Raw genomic sequence first — 21,040 nt, forward strand, 5'->3', positions numbered from 1 at the left:
CGTTTAGCATTGCCATAGATGGATTTGTTTCTTACAAACTCACAGCTTTTTACTTCACAAGACGTTAAGTGATGGATTGAAGTTGTGTGGATTACTTTTGGATTAAATTGATGCCTCATTCTGACGGCACCCATTCACTGCAGAGGATCTATTGGTGAGCAAGTGATGTAATGCTAAATTTCTCCAAATCTGTTTTGATGAAGAAACAAACTCATCTACATCTTGGATGGCCTGAGGGTGAGTAAATTTTAAGCAAATTTTCATTTTTGGGTGAACTATTCCTTTAAGGGGGTTTCAACACTCGCATGATTTGAGAAAACCTGAACATCGGCTGTCTAAAGCGAACTGGGTCAAAACTGATGCCAGAGTATGTGGTCTGATCCGTATGGATGCTGCATCACGTTACACAACGTTACACAGGCATGGATCACATGAGCGGCTGATGGTTCTCACTGACATAGGAAGGATCAGTCTGTAGGTCAGTGTTTCGCTCTGTGTTGCTTTTAAGACATCCCTTGAGGTCTTGGCTGACTTTTATTGTGTGACCAAAGGCAGACTTTCCGAGAACAAAATACAAAACACTTTTCTTACCTTTCCAGAAGACTGGATACCCTTCATCATAGCAAGACACACCATGGTCCAAGCAGCCAGCAGGCACAGAGTCATCCTCCAGTTAAGTCCTCCGCTCTCAGAGATGGACTCAGAGATGTCCAGGGCCACACGATACCAGTAGTACGTAGTGGCTGAACTTTTCTCACACTCTGGTTCAACATCTACAAAATATCATGAAACTTACAATCTTGTACAGCATCATAAGATAGATCAGAAAAGTTGTTCAGTACATTAAAATGTATTGTTTCTGTCTAAATGGATGCATTTAATGCAAAGTGCAAACATTAAAAAACATTAACTTAATTTTATGCATTTTAATGCAAACAATAAAAGTATAATTTCCTGTTCTTCTTTAAGTTGTCTTACATGTATTAGTTTTGTTTTTGACCAGGGGACACTCGTGCCAAGGAAGAGGCTGCTGGAAGGACTGTGAGAAGTAGAAGAGACTCCAGCCGATGATGACATTGTAGTAAAGAGCCACAAAAAAGCACACCTGCAATAAGAGGGAATGCAGTCAAATGTATGGGCTACACCATCTACTCTAGTCTTTAAATGGTTTAATTAGTTGCCTTTCCCCTGAGCAAAGACAATTTCCGACTTTGGCCATTTTTGTACAGTGCACTTGAAATAATGTTTGTCCTCATGAAAGCACTGATATTCACCAAACAGCTGGCGAAGCCGATGCCACCCAGACGTGGGCTGATGTAGTTCCACACCCCAATACTGCCCCTGCGGATGCGCTGGCCCACTGCTAGCTCCAGGAAGAAGAGGGGAATCCCTATCAACACCAGCAGAATGAGGTAGGGAACCAGATACGCTCCTACAAAGAGGAGAACTTATGGTTATGGTCCTATTTATTTAGGAACCAAACTTCCACACTGGTATACAGAGGACTTGGAAGATACAGTATGTCAGATACAGTATATTCATGCCACAAGTGACAGTATGTTAATGCAATTCAAGCAATTACCCATCGTGATCAAACATTCTTCAAGATCAATGTTGGATTATTTTTAAAGGTGTCATATATCTTACCTAAACAAACAAAATTGCTTTTATCTTGGTTTTATGCTTATTCATTCATTATAATTAATATTTCTAATTAATTAATTAATTTTTATTTATTATATATTAATATTTTGAACAAGATATATTTCTATTTTAATTTTAATTTGTAATGATTTTAATACTTCAAACTTGTCAAGGCAACATTTTTTAAGTAATTTTTTTTATTCATCTAATAATTATATTCTATTTTATTTCAGATTTATTTCAATTAAGGACACCCATTTTTAATAATATTATTTTTTAGTTAACAATAACAACAGTGGTCTAATCTTACAATTTTTTACAAAATATGAATGAATGAGGTAACCGACTGTGATTATTTGCAAATATTTTCTTCTCTTGAATTAAACTCAGTTTCGGAGAGCCAAAGAAGGAAGAGACTGACATTTTAAAACTGTTCAAGCATTGCCAGTGGCACAGGACAGAACAATCCTTCCCAGTGCCTTATGGGGAACAACTTCAATACAATGGCATTGCTTTGAGAGTACTGTAGGGCAGCTGCTCCTTCAACATGTTGCAGTCATGTGCTTTAACACACAGAAACCTACTGAAATTCACAGACAATTGTGATGATTTTAAACATCACCATCTGTTATATTTAGAGACATCCAATTGAGAACATAAACTGAAGCAATATTTACAAAAAGGAAATGACAGGTAGTCATCAAGATGTTCTGTAAACTTCACTATATTTTATTTCAAAACATCTTGGTTTGTACGATCTATTTCAACCAGAGTTATTTTAGCATCACTAAGATATTATAATTTGTATTAATATTTTGATATTTTATTTTTACATTTTCTGTTTTCATTTTAAGTTTAGTTCAAATGTAAGTAATTTTGTTGTGTTTTTTTAGTAGTTTTATTAGTTTTTGTTATATATGTATGCATGTTTTTATGTGTACACATCAAGTTAAACAAAATAAAAATGAGAAATGTTTCCTTGCCAGCTAACTGAAATAAAAATATTTTTATATTTTATTTTATTTCAACTTTTTATTATTTTAATTTTAGTTTCAGTTTAAGTTTTAGTTAACTATAATAACCCTGCTTTGTTGGGTGCCAACCTTACAGTCCAAGCTTTGGGAAATGTCATGATATATAGGCGTAATCCAATTTCTGGAGCTTGCACCTCACCCAGGCTTTGCTACATGATAAAAAAGCTAAGCTCCATCACTGATTTCACTGTTTTAACACTAAATTTGTTTAGCAACTTTAGTGTGGACAGCAATATGGGTCTTTAGATCTTGTGCCCAATTAACTTTCAAAATAGTAGAATGTCTTTTTTAGAATGTTTTTGCATTTTGTTTAAGATTTGTAATGTAGGTCAGATTGGGGCGCTGTGGGATGCTGGTTGAAGAATTGGTGACTGCAGGTTGTGCGTAAGATGACATCTGGCAGATGGCAAAACGTTATAGGGGTGTTTCTTTGAGGACAAAACGTGCTGCCATTGATGGCACACAGATGGTGCAGTGTTGTGGTTGCTCTGCCCTGGCAAAGACAGAGGCAGACATGGCCCACACACAGTGGCCTATTTAATCTAATTACAGATCTAAACAGCAGGGTGGCCACATTCACTTATTATAACCTGGAAAGTAAAGCATGGCAGGGTTGTGGTCAAACTCTCGTCGAGACAACAGGCCTTTGACATAAACTACTGAACAACTGTATACAGTACAAACACAGTACAGTAGTTACTACTATATGAAACCCAAATGTAAGACAGTAGCATTCCTTATAAAATGATAGCTATTACATAGGTTACTTCTCTTCTGTGTTTCTTTCTGATTCAGAAGTCATTCACTCGCTCTGAAAGTGTCTTTTGCAAATGAAATAAGGAGAACAAAGAGAAAGACATGAGTTATCATATCTAATGTATGTCATTGCTCTCAGGGAGACCAGGGTAAGGAGCTGTAATCTGCTTTCTCTTTACATTAAACAGCTTTGTATAATCGGAGATGGGTAATATAGCCTGTGATTATCCTGCACATGCACAACCATTCATTTCAATGCCATACCTGCCTATTGTGGGAACTTAGATCTCTTTCTCAAACAACTAATTCTAATTTGTTTTTATTGATTGATATATTTATTGATTGTCATTTTTATACTATTCTTACTCCAATGACTTTCTATGGTTTCAAAAGAAATTTGCAGCTGATTAGCCGGAGAAGTTTCCAGATGTAGTGATAAACCATAACTCCATTATGGTGTATTATTGTTTGTGTTGACTAAAAATTTGTTGCTTAGTTATATTATGAATTATGATACCCCACAATGTCAGTATTTTCTCTTAATTGTATGTTTTTTTTCCAAAAAAGACCTCTGGCACTGAAAATACACTGACTAGACTTGAAGGAGGAAATGCATAATGAGAACTTGAAAATGAGGTGTCAGGCATATGTCTGACTTTAGGTTGTCAGTCTTAGAAATGAAGTTCCTTTGTGTCTGAGCATGTGTCAATGAACTGAAACAGCTCACAGTTTCACTCTCAAATATTCTCCATTTCTATCTATCTGTCTATCTATCTATATATGAATGGAGAATATTTGAGAGTGAATTTGTGAGCAGTTTCAGTTATATATATATATACAGTATATATATATATATATATATATATATGTACTGGTCAAGGTAATTTTGAATTAATTTCATTCATCATAACCTACCGCCACCATTTTTCTGGCACAAATAGGGGAACCTCCAGACGTTGCCCAGGCCCACTGAGAAGCCCACTTGGGCAAGGATGTACTGGAGCTTGCTGCTCCAGGCGGGCCTCTCCTCCTCCTCCTCCTCCTCCTCTGAGCCCTCCTCAACATCCCGCTCCTTATTCTGTGGAACATCTCCTGCCATTAGAGAGCTCTTATTGAAAGAGTCCTCACAGTTATCTTCATTGGAGAGCAAATCTTTAAAAGATTCTGTAACTTCGTCATCGTCAGTTTCTCTCTTGAGGGTTTTGCTGTTTTTGGGCATTTGAAAATGTCTTTTTTTGGCAATGGGGAAGGGAGAGATTCTAGGAAGTCCTTTTCGGTAGGGCAGGTTGAGGTCAAACGTACAAAGGCAGGTCAGAGAGTGGGATTTAGTCAATAGATAGAGAAAAGTGTGGGTTGACAAAATATTTATCTTCTCATTTTCACAATACAGGTTTCCTGTTAGATACAAAAACAAAGAACAGAAACTAGACAGGTTAATTCCCCCTGACATGATGCAGTGTGTCACTAAGTTGCATGATTTAAAAAAAATAAAAAAAAACATTTCGCTAGACTCCATCCCCATATCTTCAGCTTTTTCAGAACTCCCGCCCACTAAAGACATATCAGTCGGTCAAACCCAACGCTAAGGGTGATTGACAGGCAGACACAGCTGTTTTTTAATTGGCTAAATAAGCGGGGTCCGCTCCCCTGCTTGATATCCTATATGGCTGAGACAAGCGCAATTCCCAGAATATCTCAGATAGTTTGTACAATTTATGCATTATGTTACCCGAAAAAAAACGCTTACAGTACTTTTAATTTCACCTTTATTGTAGTTACAGAAAATGTGATGCACAACGCAAAGGAGCAACAGTATTTCCGTGGCAGGAGGCATCACAGCTTATTCAGTTTGACATTAAATGTCACTCAAGCCAACTGCACGATCATATTTCGCGTCTAAATAATTTAGCCCCTCATAGGAGCACGAGGTCGGTTAATTTACATACGAACCCAAACAGACAAGAGCGCGCCTTCTGTAGTCACGTGGCCGCAGCGCCCCAGAATAGCAGGTTTGGATGCCGGTTTCGCAATAGATAGATAGCAAAAAATTTAATTATAGTAATTACGTTATTAAATCGATCCTTCGAGGCTCAGAAGTTCTGGTTTGTACATTGTATACGGAACCATGAGTGTACAAATGTGAATGATGCTGCGCGGCGCGCTCTCTCAGTCCCAGCTCATGTGATTAATAGATTTCTTTCAAGGCTGCACCTTTTTATAATCTAGCCTCCAGCAGAACACATTTTAGCCTCTTCGTCGTTGAATTTACCTTAAAATCTCTCTTAAAATTAACTCTTAATTCTATCAAATATTTGAAAATTCGCTTATTCAAAAAGTCATTTTTTAAAACAAGGTTATGGAATCTACATGCGCTTAGGGTGTCAAGAATATAGGCTCAAATTGATTTGTTATAAGCAAAGCCTATTGTGACTAAGTTATATGTGTAGATCTTTTTTAAATTCCGCTTATTTTAGGGAAAATGATAAGACAGTTTTATTATACTGACTGAAAATAGGCGATCACGCTGAAAGCAATTATTATTTACGAAAGAAATACTATATACATTTGTAAAGAACTTAATTTTTACCCCCTTAACCCCCCGCCCAAATTTACTGTGTCACCCATGTGCGAGGTTTCATCATACGCACTGCATGTGATTGAGCAGCCGTTCTTTCATCATACCGTATGTGAAATCAGCACAATCGAATAGGAAAAAAAATCATCTTACCTTACAACGAATCAAAAGGAAATTAGCTTAGGTTTTGAAATCGGATGTTTCGACTTGAAGAAGGTTTATGTTTGATGGTTTGGTCATACAAGTATAGCTCATTTACAATCTGATGTAAATGTGATGCAGGAGGCGCAGATGCTCTACTGTCTATCCGTATCGTCCGACTCACAGGAAATTGTAGAGGAAAGTGATTTGAGTCCCCTGAAGAACTGAACTAGGCGTGTCTTATGTAGGCTATTAACATATTTTAACACATCATATAATATGACAATATTACATCGCATTTTGCTTTAAATTGTGTTTATGTTCGTAAAATTATTTTGAATCTAAATCCCCCCTATCAAATGAAACAAAGTGGTACAACCCACTACAGCGCCCACAAGCTGGTTTTTAGGGGTGTACCGGTATTGTAACCTCGTGCTTGGAAATCTTACATCAGCTTTACAATAATGGTTGAAATCTCAGATAATGGCACAGGCCTGTAACGACGTGATGGGAACACTGCAGTTTTTTTCTGGATTCTTATTATGCCTTTGGTTTTGTCCTAGAACTGTATATACCAGTGTTTCCCAACCGGGGTGCCGTGTAAGTCGAATAAAGCACTCTTTCTTCTAAACCTTAAACACGTTCAGGCAGTTATCTGCAAATCTCATGCACTCTTTTTGCAAAACTCGAAACAAATTCTCATTCACTTAAACACTTATCTCACTGTGATGCATTTGTGCAGCAAAATGCTAAACACAAGCGGCAAAAGTTAAACACAACTAAAGCACAGTTGTCATCGTTTACACACAACGATTCAAAATTGTTCACACTTGTTTCTAATGATGTGATAAAACCAACTGTACAAAATATGAGCCAGTTCAGAGTGCACAAGTGGCACAGGTGACTGAATGATGATACGAACAATAGATGGAAACAATCTGAGAAGGAGAGGAGGAAGAGTACAAGTAAGAAGTGGAGGATGAGGAGAGAAAGAGTAAGGCTTAGAGAGTGTTATCAAGGCTGGATCTGTCAGACCAGAGGGTTTTTTTTTTCTCTTTGTCTAGCAAAAAAGACTAAAAAAAGGTTGGGAAACACTGGTATATACAACCTGTAAATTGTGTGAACGTAAAAGTTGGAATAAAGGTCTGAAACAGGATATACATGCGCGTAAATTGCAATATTGGTGGCGCTATAAAGAAAACAAAATTATGACTTGGTTATAATTGATGGGCAATTGGTAATAGAAATAGGTGTTTCATATCCGTCGATTCCTTGGTTTATGTTATAATCCCACATACCCCCATTTATTTTCGGTCTAAATTTAAATTTTGAATTTTTGAAAAACACATTTTGCGGACTAATCTTAGTATTTTTACCTGAGCTCATTGAAATTTGCTGAAAGATGATCTAGAAGTCAAAAACATGTTTGACTTTGAGATCAACATGGCTCCCCAGACCAATAAATGCATGCACTAGGCTATTTTAAGTAAAACAAATTAATTCAAATAAATAAATAAAAGTCAGATTTTCATAAAACGCAGTATACTTATTTTAAGCAAGAACTTGAGGAAGCCTGCAAAGTTTGATGCTGTTTAGCAAAAAGGTTGCGCTATAACAGTGACATACATTGTAAATTACAGTTTTTCTGAATTGCTAAAACACTAAACCCCAATCTCTGAACCAAATTCTCACTAGCTTAAACCAATTTGTCGAATAAAGCACTCTTTCTTCTAAACCTTAAACACGTTCAGGCAGTTATCTGCAAATCTCATGCACTCTTTTTGCAAAACTCGAAACAAATTCTCATTCACTTAAACACTCATCACATTGTGATGCATTTGTGCTGCAAAATGCTAAACACAAGCGGCAAAAGTGAAACACAACTAAAGCACAGTTGTCATCGTTTACACACAACGATTCAAAATTGTTCACACTTGTTTCTAATGATGTGATGTTCTGGATGCTGTGTTCTCCATTTTTCTCTGTAATGTCTAATGAATGCTCTGTAGTGTTTATTTTATTGACTCATGTGTGTGTGATCTGAGAACACTGTTTGATTTTGAGTGCAAGTGCAATGGTTTTGCAGTGATTGTTTGATTTTGATGGAAGAGTCAGAGGTTTCGTGAATTTAGTTTTGAGTATTTGTGATTTGTGATTAAGGTTTTGAGAAAATGAGTAATGGTTTAAAGAAATGTGTTTTAGCAATTCAGAAAAACTAAATAGATTGACTTGCAGGACTTGTTAAGTATTTATCAGAAAAATTCAGCAACTTTAGTAGTTTTGGTTTTGACCTGTGGTAAAGAACTTTACACAAACCCCTATTGGCCTCTTTTAACTTTAAAAGCTTGTTGCTAAAATGTGTTTATTTGAACTTGTATAATCGAAAAAAAAAACAAAAAAAAAAAAACCAGGCAATTTCAGATTTGAGAATGTGTTTGCAGGTTGTGGATCAAGTGCTTGCAGAAGATTTGTTTCTTAAGGCATTTCTTAAAGATTTTTAGTGACTCCTACATTGAGGAACAGTTAGTGTGAAGGTTCTGGAAAGTGACTCTGTTAATGGGAAAATATGTAAATAATTTTAAAGTAATAAAGCGCTTTCTTGTTCCCAGTTGGCTAATGGCTGTTTGTGACATGTGGTTGTCCTGATAGCTGGAGGTGATAATAATGTCAGATGTTCCTGGAACTTTAGTGTGACATTGCATTGCACTCAGCACATTGTGATGAGCCAGAGGAGCAGTTTCCATTGGTGATAAGGTTTAATCCATGACATAGTTAGCTGAAACATAAAACTAACAATACTGCAGACATCTCATCTCAGTATAACTAAATCTAAAATATTGAAATATCACTGCGTAGGAATCATGCTTTATACATACATTCATTATACATCTCCCATTTGCTCCTGCGGGGCATTATTTTGAGAATGTTTCCAGCATGTGATGATAACAAACACACCAGTGAGTCACAGATGGCAGGTTGTTACTGTTACCTAACTGTTAAATAGTTAATGTCCTAACTACGCCATGAATTAAGTAACACAATGCTTTGCTGCTGTCATAAGTTTTGCTCTATTCATTTTTTACACCAATACCAGATGGTAAATTTGTTGGTTGATGTGGTTACTTGTGGAGCAATTAAAATACAATATTTTGAGTGGAAGAGTTTAATTAATTAGCATTGTATCGTTATGATAATTAATAGTATTCAGCTCTAGATTTGTTAACAAACTGACACTGTGCAATAACATACCTGAAATAACTCAAGTTTGATGAGTGCTCATTTGACAGAAATAAGTGATAATTACTATATATCTGAACAACATAATGTAATATCCATTTGATTTGATTTTAAATAAATATGCATCTGAATTAAAAAATGTTTTTAATAGTCCTGGACTAAATGAGTGTCTAGCAATCACAAGACCATAGGAGGCTTTTTTATAGTCTGACACTTTTCAGATAGCATTGCTGAAGCCCACCCATGCTGTAGTTGCCTTTATCCTGATTAAAAAAAGGTGGATTATACTCTTTTCCATCTGTTTTTGCTATCTACCTTCCTTTATCTCCCTCTGTCCGGTACCTTTTTGTCATATCTTAACTGTCCATGTTCTAAGATAATGGAATTAATGTGGGAATTGGAGTGGACAGCGGTGCCTTCACAAGCTCTTGGAGATGTTTGACAATGAGGGGATTATTTTCAGTGTGGTCCTAAAGTCTTCTTTCTCAGGAAAATTGACCCGTGTCATTGGGTTCAATTTAGTCATGGAATAATCAGAGGGTTGGAAATGAAACTGGAAGAAAATGCAGAAATACCACAGACAAAAAGATTTTATATCAATAGGTTTACTTTGAAAACTGGAATATTCACATAAGAAATGGAACATGGAAATTGTAGTGACAAATGTGTTTATTTGAACTTGTATAATCGAAAAAAAAACAAAAAACAAAAAAAAAACAGGCAATTTCAGATTTGAGAATGTGTTTGCAGGTTGTGGATCAAGTGCTTGCAGAAGATTTGTTTCTTAAGGCATTTCTTAAAGATTTTTAGTGACTCCTACATTGAGGAACAGTTAGTGTGAAGGTTCTGGAAAGTGACTCTGTTAATGGGAAAATATGTAAATAATTTTAAAGTAATAAAGCGCTTTCTTGTTCCCAGTTGGCTAATGGCTGTTTGTGACATGTGGTTGTCCTGATAGCTGGAGGTGATAATAATGTCAGATGTTCCTGGAACGTTAGTGTGACATTGCATTGCACTCAGCACATTGTGATGAGCCAGAGGAGCAGTTTCCATTGGTGATAAGGTTTAATCCATGACATAGTTAGCTGAAACATAAAACTAACAATACTGCAGACATCTCATCTCAGTATAACTAAATCTAAAATATTGAAATATCACTGCGTAGGAATCATGCTTTATACATACATTCATTATACATCTCCCATTTGCTCCTGCGGGGCATTATTTTGAGAATGTTTCCAGCATGTGATGATAACAAACACACCAGTGAGTCACAGATGGCAGGTTGTTACTGTTACCTAACTGTTAAATAGTTAATGTCCTAACTACGCCATGAATTAAGTAACACAATGCTTTGCTGCTGTCATAAGTTTTGCTCTATTCATTTTTTACACCAATACCAGATGGTAAATTTGTTGGTTGATGTGGTTACTTGTGGAGCAATTAAAATACAATATTTTGAGTGGAAGAGTTTAATTAATTAGCATTGTATCGTTATGATAATTAATAGTATTCAGCTCTAGATTTGTTAACAAACTGACACTGTGCAATAACATACCTGAAATAACTCAAGTTTGATGAGTGCTCATTTGACAGAAATAAGTGATAATTACTATACAGTGGGTACGGAAAGTATTCAGACCCCCTTCAATTTTTCACTCTTTGTTATATTGCAGCCATTTGCTAAAATCATTTAAGTAAATTTTTTTTCCTCATTAATGTACACACAGCACCCCATATTGACAGAAAAACACAGAATTGTTGACATTTTTGCAGATTTATTAAAAAAGAAAAACTGAAATATCACATGGTCCTAAGTATTCAGACCCTTTGCTCAGTATTTAGTAGAAGCACCCTTTTGATCTAATACAACCATGAGTCTTTTTGGGAAAGATGCAACAAGTTTTTCACACCTGGATTTGGGGATCCTCTGCCATTCCTCCTTGCAGATCCACTCCAGTTCTGTCAGGTTGGATGGTAAACATTGGTGGACAGCCATTTTTAGGTCTCGCCAGAGATGCTCAATTGGGTTTAAGACAGGGCTCTGGCTGGGCCATTCAAGAACAATCACAGAGTTGTTGTGAAGCCACTCCTTCGTTATTTTAGCTGTGTGCTTAGGGTCATTGTCTTGTTGGAAGGTAAACCTTCGGCCCAGTCTGAGGTCCTGAGCACTCTGGAGAAGGTTTTCGTCCAGGATATCCCTGTACTTGGCCGCATTCATCTTTCCCTCGATTGCAACCAGTCATCCTGTCCCTGCAGCTGAAAAACACCCCCACAGCATGATGATGCCACCACCATGCTTCACTGTTGGGACAGGTGATGAGCAGTGCCTGGTTTTCTCCACACATACCGCTTAGAATTAAGGCCAAAAAGTTCTATCTTGGTCTCATCAGACCAGAGAATCTTATTTCTCACCATCTTGGAGTCCTTCAGGTGTTTTTTAGCAAACTCCATGCGGGATTTGACAGAAATAAGTGATAATTACTATATATCTGAACAACATAATGTAATATCCATTTGATTTGATTTTAAATAAATATGCATCTGAATTAAAAAATGTTTTTAATAGTCCTGGACTAAATGAGTGTCTAGCAATCACAAGACCATAGGAGGCTTTTTTATAGTCTGACACTTTTCAGATAGCATTGCTGAAGCCCACCCATGCTGTAGTTGCCTTTATCCTGATTAAAAAAAGGTGGATTATACTCTTTTCCATCTGTTTTTGCTATCTACCTTCCTTTATCTCCCTCTGTCCGGTACCTTTTTGTCATATCTTAACTGTCCATGTTCTAAGATAATGGAATTAATGTGGGAATTGGAGTGGACAGCGGTGCCTTCACAAGCTCTTGGAGATGTTTGACAATGAGGGGATTATTTTCAGTGTGGTCCTAAAGTCTTCTTTCTCAGGAAAATTGACCCGTGTCATTGGGTTCAATTTAGTCATGGAATAATCAGAGGGTTGGAAATGAAACTGGAAGAAAATGCAGAAATACCACAGACAAAAAGATTTTATATCAATAGGTTTACTTTGAAAACTGGAATATTCACATAAGAAATGGAACATGGAAATTGTAGTGACAAGGTTAGGGCACATGTGCAAACCTTTTGTTTAACATATAGAATTAGAAATTCCTACAATTCCTACAAACATGAATATTAGTCATTCAAAATAAGTAGGTGTTAATGTGAACAAAAAGTAGTTATTACATGTAATTATCTCAAGATTGAGCAGTATCAATAGCCACAATGTCTCTTTTTTAAGATCCTGTTGTAACAAACTAGAGAGTTGAGATCAATAAATGCCATGTCTAACTCTTCACCAGTAATTTTATGTGGTTTATAATAGTAACCCAAGAATCCACAGTCAGATAGCAGAGCCAAAGCCACCTTTTATTCAACAAGTTTTCTCTTTCCCTCTCACCCACTCTGAAAGAATGAATGGAAACAATCAGCTTGAAGAGCAGTGGCCAGATAATGGCAACAGACCAGTAACAGAAAACCCTTTACATTATAAACACAGGGACACTATCCAAACTTGAGCTCTGTTCAGAGCTGAGCAGGTTTTGACTGGCCTAATCTGCAGTGTAAATCTGCAGCACTGCCTGTCTAGTCTCTGTCTGGGTTCCATGCTCTCAGACAAAAGCTCCGGACACCTTGCCCACTAACAAAGGGGTCGATGCCACTCTCCGCTAATTGAAGCGGACAAGGCTTGCTGATGGGGCCTTTTTGAGCAATTGAACTTGGTGAATGCTTCTTCGGGATCTGATGAAACACGGACAGTTGGTTTGACTTCAAAAGCAGACTCCAGAAGGCACTGAGAGGAACTGAAGTTCAAAAATGGTCTCATATCCAGGGAATAAAAGATGTAGTTGAATACTTTGGATTAAAAAGACTGCATGCCAAATTAATAAATGTAAATAAAAAACACATTCTGTCACAACTTTTTGCAGTGAAAAGCTGGCCAATAGACCTTATCAATAAAAGTACAAAACATCAACAGCAGTGTAGCCTAAATAAATGACAGAATACTTACTGTTTTGTTGAGAGAAGAGAAATGATTCTACTATAGCCTAGTGCATCAAATTATTAATGTCAGCCTCCTTTTGAAATCCGTTTGTGCCTGATGTATGGTGATACTGTTCAAATAGTTGCTAACCACAAAATACTATTTTTCAATTTAATGACTGGTCTTGTTTCATGTAGCCTAGTTTGTACTAATGCAGCACACGCCACCGACTGCTTTTAATTACCTATGTTGCCACTGGGGGGCGACAAATATAAAAATAATGTGCTGGAAATAACTTCCCAGATAATAATTCAAACAGTTATGATTCAGTAAAAGCAAACAAATTAACAAAACTGTTTTTTTTAACAGTTTTTAAAATGTTTGTTGAAATATTTTGTTTACGATTTTTCATTTAGTTCTGTACATGTATGTATGTATGTATGTATGTATTTATTTATTTACATTAAAAATGCAATCGTAAATTGATTTAAAAATTTGAAAGACGTGCATCCCGCAAATATTTAACCTGGCGCAGCACAAGGGTTCTTCATGAAGTTTGTCCCTCGCGGCACTCTATACGCTTTTGTTTCCATAGCAACTACGGTGGACGCGAATGTACAAACATGAGGTGAACAGAGAAGAAGGATGAAAAGTGTTTGTTAAATACTTATGAGATGCTCTGTCGTCATCATTAGTATTTTTATACCGTTGCAATGACACCGATATAGTTTACTTCAGCTGCAAATTTTTGCCTCTACTGTTGCTTCGCTCACAAATACCCATCGTTTTCCCAGGGCGTTGGTAGATTTGTTCCCGGACTTATAATGATGGATGACATCGAGCAGGCAATAGATGAGGAGCTGATGAAATTAAACCTACATCCTTCTGAAAATGACTCCGAATCAGACGATGACAACTTCACTGTTTTGGATGGAAATGTAAGTGGCAATTTTATTTATTTGTTATTAATTTCTTAAACATCCTCCTATTTTAAATTAAGTCGACTTTTCAACATTTTATTTCAACCCACTTTATTATGAAAGCTTTATATGTAAAACCAGCGTTTCTTGAATTTCTTGAATCTTGAATGGTGAAGAAAAATTTGTTAAAACAAACAATATTTGCATTGAATTTGATAATCTATCCCACTTTTATGACAATGTGATGACATTTATAATTCAAGTAGTTCATCCAAAAATAAATAAATAAATTAAAATGTATGCTTACTTAACACCTATCTGTACATCATTAACAATCACCTCTTTTTTCACAAAAGCTGCATGCAGAAAATGAGCTGCCTGACTCAGTACTCACATATGTTGAAGCTTCAAGAAATCGAATGAATACCTTTGAACAATTAATCCTTGAAGATGTTAAAGAAAAGGGTAAGGACGCATTTTTAAAATTGAACTGATTGAAAGTCTTAATTAAAATGACCTAATATGTTTATTAGAGGCATTGCATTTTGCTCATAGACTTCTCAAGCCAGAACCTGTCTCACCTTAATCACAATGAACCAGCTTCAGATTTCATAGAGGACCCCATGAAGTGGAAAGAGCGAGTGAGTCATGGTTATTTGTTTGCGGTTAAATGGAAATGGTATTCCATCTGAGGCATAACAGAGGAAAGAAGTGTCTGTGTTTTGTCCTTAACTTAACCTTTAAATCAGTTTGTCCATCATAGTAGCAAATTATCTGTTATGTTACCTGTTTGATTTGTGTTCAGTCAATATGAATTTAGACTTTGGATTCTCCCTTAAATTACAGGCTGTAAATTACCCTTATTTACCCTCAGACATGCAGCATAGTCCTCAGATGGTGTTTTTTTTGTCAGGTTATCTCTGAATTAGTGGAACAAGTTGGACATCTAAATGACATTGAGCCACAGAATGCCCAGTGGGAGATTCCAAATATGTCAGGCATGCGGTTAAATGGAAATGGTATTCCATCTGAGGCATAACAGAGGAAAGGAGAAGTGTCTGTGTTTTGTCCTTAACTTAACCTTTAATTCAGTTTGTCCATCATAGTAGCAAATTATCTGTTATGTTACCTGTTTGATTTGTGTTCAGTCAATATGAATTTAGACTTTGGATTCTCCCTTAAATTACAGGCTGTAAATTACCCTTATTTACCCTCAGACATGCAGCATAGTCCTCAGATGGTGTTTTTTTTGTCAGGTTATCTCTGAATTAGTGGAACAAGTTGGACATCTAAATGACATTGAGCCACAGAATGCCCAGTGGGAGATTCCAAATATGTCAGGCATGGAAGGTATATTTTCTGTAATGATGTGTTTAGGTGGACCTGCATTTTAAGTTTATTAATTATTATATTCACAGAATTAAACATTTACTCTGTTTTTAGATGATATATGCCCTGAGAGTGAACTGCAACTTAGTCTTGAGTGGAGAGAATTAGAGAAAAGACTGAGAGAGGAAGAAGAGCAGAAATTAGCAGCACAGGAGGTAGAAAGAGAGCTGCATCAGAACTCAGAAAGAGAAGAAGAAGAGAGGAGGAGGAGAGGACTGATGAAGTTTCAGGAGGAGCTGAAGAAGATAGAGGAGGCCACTTGGGTAAGACTGTCTATAACCCTTTAAAAAAAAATATATATTTTTTTTAAATGAGAAGAAAAGATGATTGAATAACAAAATCGAAATTCACAACAGTTTCAAAATGTTGGAGTGAAAAACGAAGTTCACCACACAGAAGATCTTCAAATGGAGCTGGATAAACAGCAGGTGACTTTAAATATGCATGAGATTGTTGAGGATGTGCTTTTATTACATGTGGCAAAAGTATTAAAAAAAATACAAATCTAAATAAAAAAAAATTATATTTGTATAAAAGTAAATATTTGTCAAGATATGAACTGAGTTGGTATATTATGTAAAAAAACATTTAAACATACAAAAATGAGACAATTTGTTGAATGTACAATGTTAGAAATAGTTTTTGTTTAATGTTGTAAATAAAACAAAGATTACTGGAGTATGTTTTACAAGAAAATACTGTTTTAGTCTTCAGTCAGTAAATAACTCAGTCAGTAATTAATTACTAGCGATTTCTGAGTGAAAATTGTTATCCTACACCAGTAAAGTAAATTCTACGCCATTTTTTCCCCTGTGCATATATGTGTGTGTAAATAATTTATATGCAAGTATAAATGAAATTATTATATTAAAAAAAGTGAAATTTGATTTTAACCTTATACTCCTGTATCTCATAAATGTCTGCTGAAGAAGGTGTACCAATCAAAGTTTTTTGGTTAATTTCAGAACTTAATAAGGAAACTTGAGGAGCAGATGGAGGAGGAGAAACAGGCTTTTGAGAAGGCTCAGGAGGAGGAGAGAAAGAGAACCCAGAAACGTCATTGCATTGCAGCAACAAAGATTCAAGCTGCTCTCAGAGGAACATTAGTGCGCCGCTGGAGCAAAACAGAGCTTAGGAGAAAGAAAGAAGAAGAGAGGAGACATGAGGAGGAGAAGAGGGAATGGGAGAAGATGAAGAAGGAGAGAGAAGAGGAGAGAGAGCGGATCGAGGAAGAAGAGTGCGCTCAGAGGGAGGAGATGGAGAGACGCAGAGCAGATTATGAAAGAGCTAAAGAACAAGAGCGCTACCGTCTGGAGAAGGAGCAAAGACTTGAACAGCAGAAGAGGAAAGAGGAGGAAGATGAGAAAAAGAAGAAAATGCAGAAGAAGGAAAAGCAGAGCAACATTACAAGTGTAAAAGATGATTGCAGAAGACAGGAGGAGGATGTAGACAAGAAGAATAAAGAAAAGGAAAGAAAGAAAGTGGAAAGGAGTAGTCAGGTGAAGGATGAATGTAAAAGAGAGGAGGAAAGAGGGGAAAATGAGAACCTAGACAATGAGGTAAAAATAGAAGCTAATAATGAAAGAATAAGGCACGGGAAGAAAATGGAAAACACATCGGAGGACGACAGGAATACGATGAAAAAACAGGACAAAACTAAAAGCATAAATACAGAAGACACAGAAAGATTAGATGATACAGGACCACAAACAAAAAGTGATGAAGACAGAATAAAGAGCCATAAAGAAGAAAAAACATTTGAAATCAGTGGAGAGCTTGACTCTCAGGTAAATCGCTCACAGTCAAGAAAAAGCCTTAAAGTTACCAAAACCACTACAGAGTCCCACGTAAATGTACATCAAGGTCTCTCCAGTGACCTTGGTATTAGTCCAGTGGGTTCCTCAAGTGTTGCAGATCATCTAAATGTTAAAGCAGTTATTAAAACAGACTTGGCTGTACAAGTTTCTGATTTGGCTGTTGTAGCACCTGAGATGGACACTAGAGGGCATCAAAATACTACAGCTATTGAGCTTGAGGACCATAAACCAAAAAGCCAAGAATCAATTTCAATATGTCTGCCTGACAGCACAGAACAGAAGCGACTGGCCTGGATGATGAACTGCACTCCCTGGTCCAAACTATCATTGCAGAATAAAAGGAAGGGGTCTTCTGCACAGCAGCAGACCCAAAAAAGAGGCCCAAGAAAAAGAAGAGTCCCCAGTTTACCCTCTCTGTCTGTGGACGCTATTCTCAAAACAGGAGCTTGGAGCTCTCTCAAACAGGTAGAAATTAAACTTGAAAGCCCGTTTCTTGCCTGTGACATGTGTCTTATATGTTTATGCTGACTTTATAGTAATTGTGCTGTAAAAAATCAGGTTACAACAGTTATATTGGAAGACCTGCCAGGCTGTAGCCTGTCCACACTGTCCGAGTGTAACAAACTGCAGACTTTGACCCTTAGACGTTGTGGCCTCACAACCTTGGATGGATTGAACCAGTGCACTCAGATCAGATGTATTGATGTACAAGTAAGAAAGAACAAACTGTCCAGTGCAGTCTGCATTATTTTCAAACTTTCTAGTAAAATGATCACTCATTCATTCTATACAGTATACACTACTATTAAAAATTTTAGATGAAAAAAAAATGTTTTTGAAAAAAGTCTCTTATACTCACCAAGGCTGCATTTGTTTTGATCAAAATGTTTTCCATTTTTATATATATTGTTAAATGTAATATATTCCTGTAATGGCAAAGCTGAATTTTCAGCAGCCTTTACTCCAATCTTCAGTGTCACATGATTCTTCAGAAATCCTTTTTATACACTGATTTGGTGCTTAAGAAACATTTCTTCTTATTACCAGTGTTGAAAACTTAATATTTTTGTGGAAACTGTGATACATTTTTTCAGGATTCTTTGATGAATAGAAAGTTAAAAAGAGCAGCATTTATTTAAAATAGAAATAATTTGTAACATTATGAATGTCTGCACTTTCACTTTTGATCAATTTAATGCATCCTTGCTAAATAAAAGTATCGATTTTTTAAAGAAAAATCTTACAGACCGTAGACTTTTGATCTGTAGTGTATATACACCATTGTTTCTCATATTAAGGAGAACTCAATTACGTATGTGGATTGTGGAGGTCTGGCCAGCCTTCAGGTCCTCCTGCTGGGCATGAACCAACTGATGTCCATCCATGGTCTTGATGGAGCCGAAAAGCTGCAAATTCTACAGCTCTCACACAACAACATCTCTCGCATCAGTGAGTATCTTCACTAGAAGTGTTTATTAACTCTGTTGTATGTATTTTTCATTGAAAGCACTCAAGAAAGAGATGCTGACGTTGGTCAGTTGAAGATATCTAGATCTTATGTGTGACAGAATTAGTATTTAATTAATGCTTAGCATTGTCATTGTCCAGTAGAGGGCACCATTGTTCCAGTTTGGTGTCTTCAAATGGCCTTTTGCCCTCACTCTTGCCTTAAAATATGTCTTAATGTGTCTCATTTCTAAGAAAATGGCCTCATATTGAATAAATATGAATAAATGTATCATAAAGAATAGGATAAAGGCAGTTTAAAGGTATTTGCTGTCAGTGTCCTGCCAGTGCTGCCTTTTTATATTAGATTATCCTTTGGCTGGTATTAGATATTGTCACCATGGCTTAGAATTATCCTCATACACTCCTTCTACACCAGCATTGACTAAATGATATATCTTTGCTTTCTTAGGTGGTTTAGGAACCCTGAAAATGCTTCTGCGATTATCAGTGGACCATAACCAGCTGCTCAGCACAAGAGGTTTGAATGAAATTTATACCCTTCTCCATCTGGACTGTTCGTACAACCACCTAAGCCACGTTGAGGGTTTGGAGAATTGTGCTCTGCTTAACACACTAGACCTCAGAGGAAACAGTCTGAAGCGCATCCGTTAGTCTGCAATCCTGGCCTGCCATCAGTTTAATTGAATTATTGCTATATGCTATTACATTTGGATATTAGTCATGTTTGTGATAAGGCATGAGTTTCCACCCGTTTCAGCTCGTGGGACATTCATGGTTGGAAGTTGGAACAGAAGGAATGACTTTCTGTGTGATCACCTGGTCAAGGGAATTGTTGTTGTTTTTTGTTTCCGGCCTATGGTATAGCTGCCTGTTCTGCAGAACCATGTTCTTCTGAGGGACCTTTACCTGGATGACAATCTTATATCTTCTGTTCATGATCTGGAATCCTATTGGCTGCCTTTGCTCCAAAACCTCTCTGTGGCCCATAACAGGTAGGCCTCAATGGAGAATGGCTATGTCTTAAAACCTAGTGAGCTGCCTACCTAGGGCATCATACTGTAGGCGATTGATCTAGGTTGGCAGCTCATAATGTTTTGAGTCTCTTCCAATTCGTTTTTTTTTTTAACTTAACACTGTCTTACAGTTAAATTCTACTTAAAGGTAAAGTCATTGATTTATTTAAATAAAGTACGTTCTTATGTAAAATGTAAAATAAAACCTATAACTACACAGTGCTAAGATGTTTTATTGTTTAAAATGAGGGTTCACTTTCCCCTCAGTGTAACTCATTTAATTCCACTCTTGGATTTGGTGTCTCTGAGGACGTTGGATGCCAGTCACAACTGTCTGTTAGGTGAGCTTATGGGGTGGGGTGGGTCGACTCGACTGTGATATTTTTTTTTCCGGCTGCTTGAAAGGGTCTTTATTCTTGAATATGGTTGGATAACCTTTGTGACAAACCAACAATTCTTTAAAATTCTTCTCATATTTCCATAACTCATATCATTTATCCTTAAAGGGATAGTTCACTCAAAAATAAATTTCAGAAATTTACTCCCCTGTATAACCTGTATGCTGTTATTTTTTTTTTCTCCAATTTTCCAATTTTTTCCAATCCCATTTTCTTTTCATCACACATAACTATTATTAAACTTCAGACGACTTAGAATATAGTGCAAGTCAAATGGACACTTTATATCAGGGGTGGCGAAATCCAGCCCTGCAGAGTTCAGCTCAGAGGAAACAGTCTGACTGAGGTAAATCTTACACAACCAAAGAAACAAACAAGTTAAAAGATGAGATCATGACTTATCATGTCTGCAGCAGCAATCTCAAGATCATAATGAATAATCACAATTTTCCATTACTTTGATGTTTTGTCAGTATTTGGCTTTATGTTCTTATTCTATTAGAACAAGCCCAATTAGCCCAACTGAAATCAAAGATGTTTCACCACTTTTTTTTATTTATTTAGGAACATATTCCCAGTGTCCAGGAAATGCATAACTTGACAGTGTTCATTACATGATACCCATATATATATATATATA

General features: G+C 36.5%; 2 protein-coding genes across 2 annotated transcripts in view; one reads left to right on the plus strand and one right to left on the minus strand.

The window, feature by feature from the left end:
* LOC107740320 (sodium-dependent neutral amino acid transporter B(0)AT2-like) overlaps positions 1-6,301 on the minus strand; it is a 15,591-nt gene extending 9,290 nt beyond the window's left edge. Inside the window, exons 1-5 of the mRNA XM_016552727.1 lie at positions 6,163-6,301; positions 4,350-4,829; positions 1,275-1,432; positions 979-1,105; positions 592-773 (exon numbers count right to left, since the gene is read on the minus strand). Coding sequence (XP_016408213.1) covers positions 592-773; positions 979-1,105; positions 1,275-1,432; positions 4,350-4,653 — 771 coding nt within the window. The 5' untranslated portion in view covers positions 4,654-4,829; positions 6,163-6,301. The remainder of the gene's footprint in view (positions 1-591; positions 774-978; positions 1,106-1,274; positions 1,433-4,349; positions 4,830-6,162) is intronic.
* Positions 6,302-13,954: 7,653 nt separating this feature from the next.
* LOC107740429 (leucine-rich repeat and IQ domain-containing protein 1-like) overlaps positions 13,955-21,040 on the plus strand; it is a 25,082-nt gene continuing 17,996 nt past the window's right edge. Inside the window, exons 1-13 of the mRNA XM_016552869.1 lie at positions 13,955-14,021; positions 14,188-14,331; positions 14,670-14,778; positions 14,869-14,954; positions 15,570-15,663; positions 15,757-15,965; positions 16,059-16,130; positions 16,668-17,984; positions 18,078-18,230; positions 18,818-18,968; positions 19,438-19,629; positions 19,852-19,981; positions 20,270-20,343. Coding sequence (XP_016408355.1) covers positions 14,007-14,021; positions 14,188-14,331; positions 14,670-14,778; positions 14,869-14,954; positions 15,570-15,663; positions 15,757-15,965; positions 16,059-16,130; positions 16,668-17,984; positions 18,078-18,230; positions 18,818-18,968; positions 19,438-19,629; positions 19,852-19,981; positions 20,270-20,343 — 2,746 coding nt within the window. The 5' untranslated portion in view covers positions 13,955-14,006. The remainder of the gene's footprint in view (positions 14,022-14,187; positions 14,332-14,669; positions 14,779-14,868; positions 14,955-15,569; positions 15,664-15,756; positions 15,966-16,058; positions 16,131-16,667; positions 17,985-18,077; positions 18,231-18,817; positions 18,969-19,437; positions 19,630-19,851; positions 19,982-20,269; positions 20,344-21,040) is intronic.

Source organism: Sinocyclocheilus rhinocerous, unplaced genomic scaffold (assembly GCF_001515625.1).
Source record: "Sinocyclocheilus rhinocerous isolate Xijiao unplaced genomic scaffold, SAMN03320098_v1.1 scaffold2055, whole genome shotgun sequence".
In the NCBI taxonomy this organism is placed as follows: Eukaryota; Metazoa; Chordata; class Actinopteri; order Cypriniformes; family Cyprinidae; genus Sinocyclocheilus; species Sinocyclocheilus rhinocerous.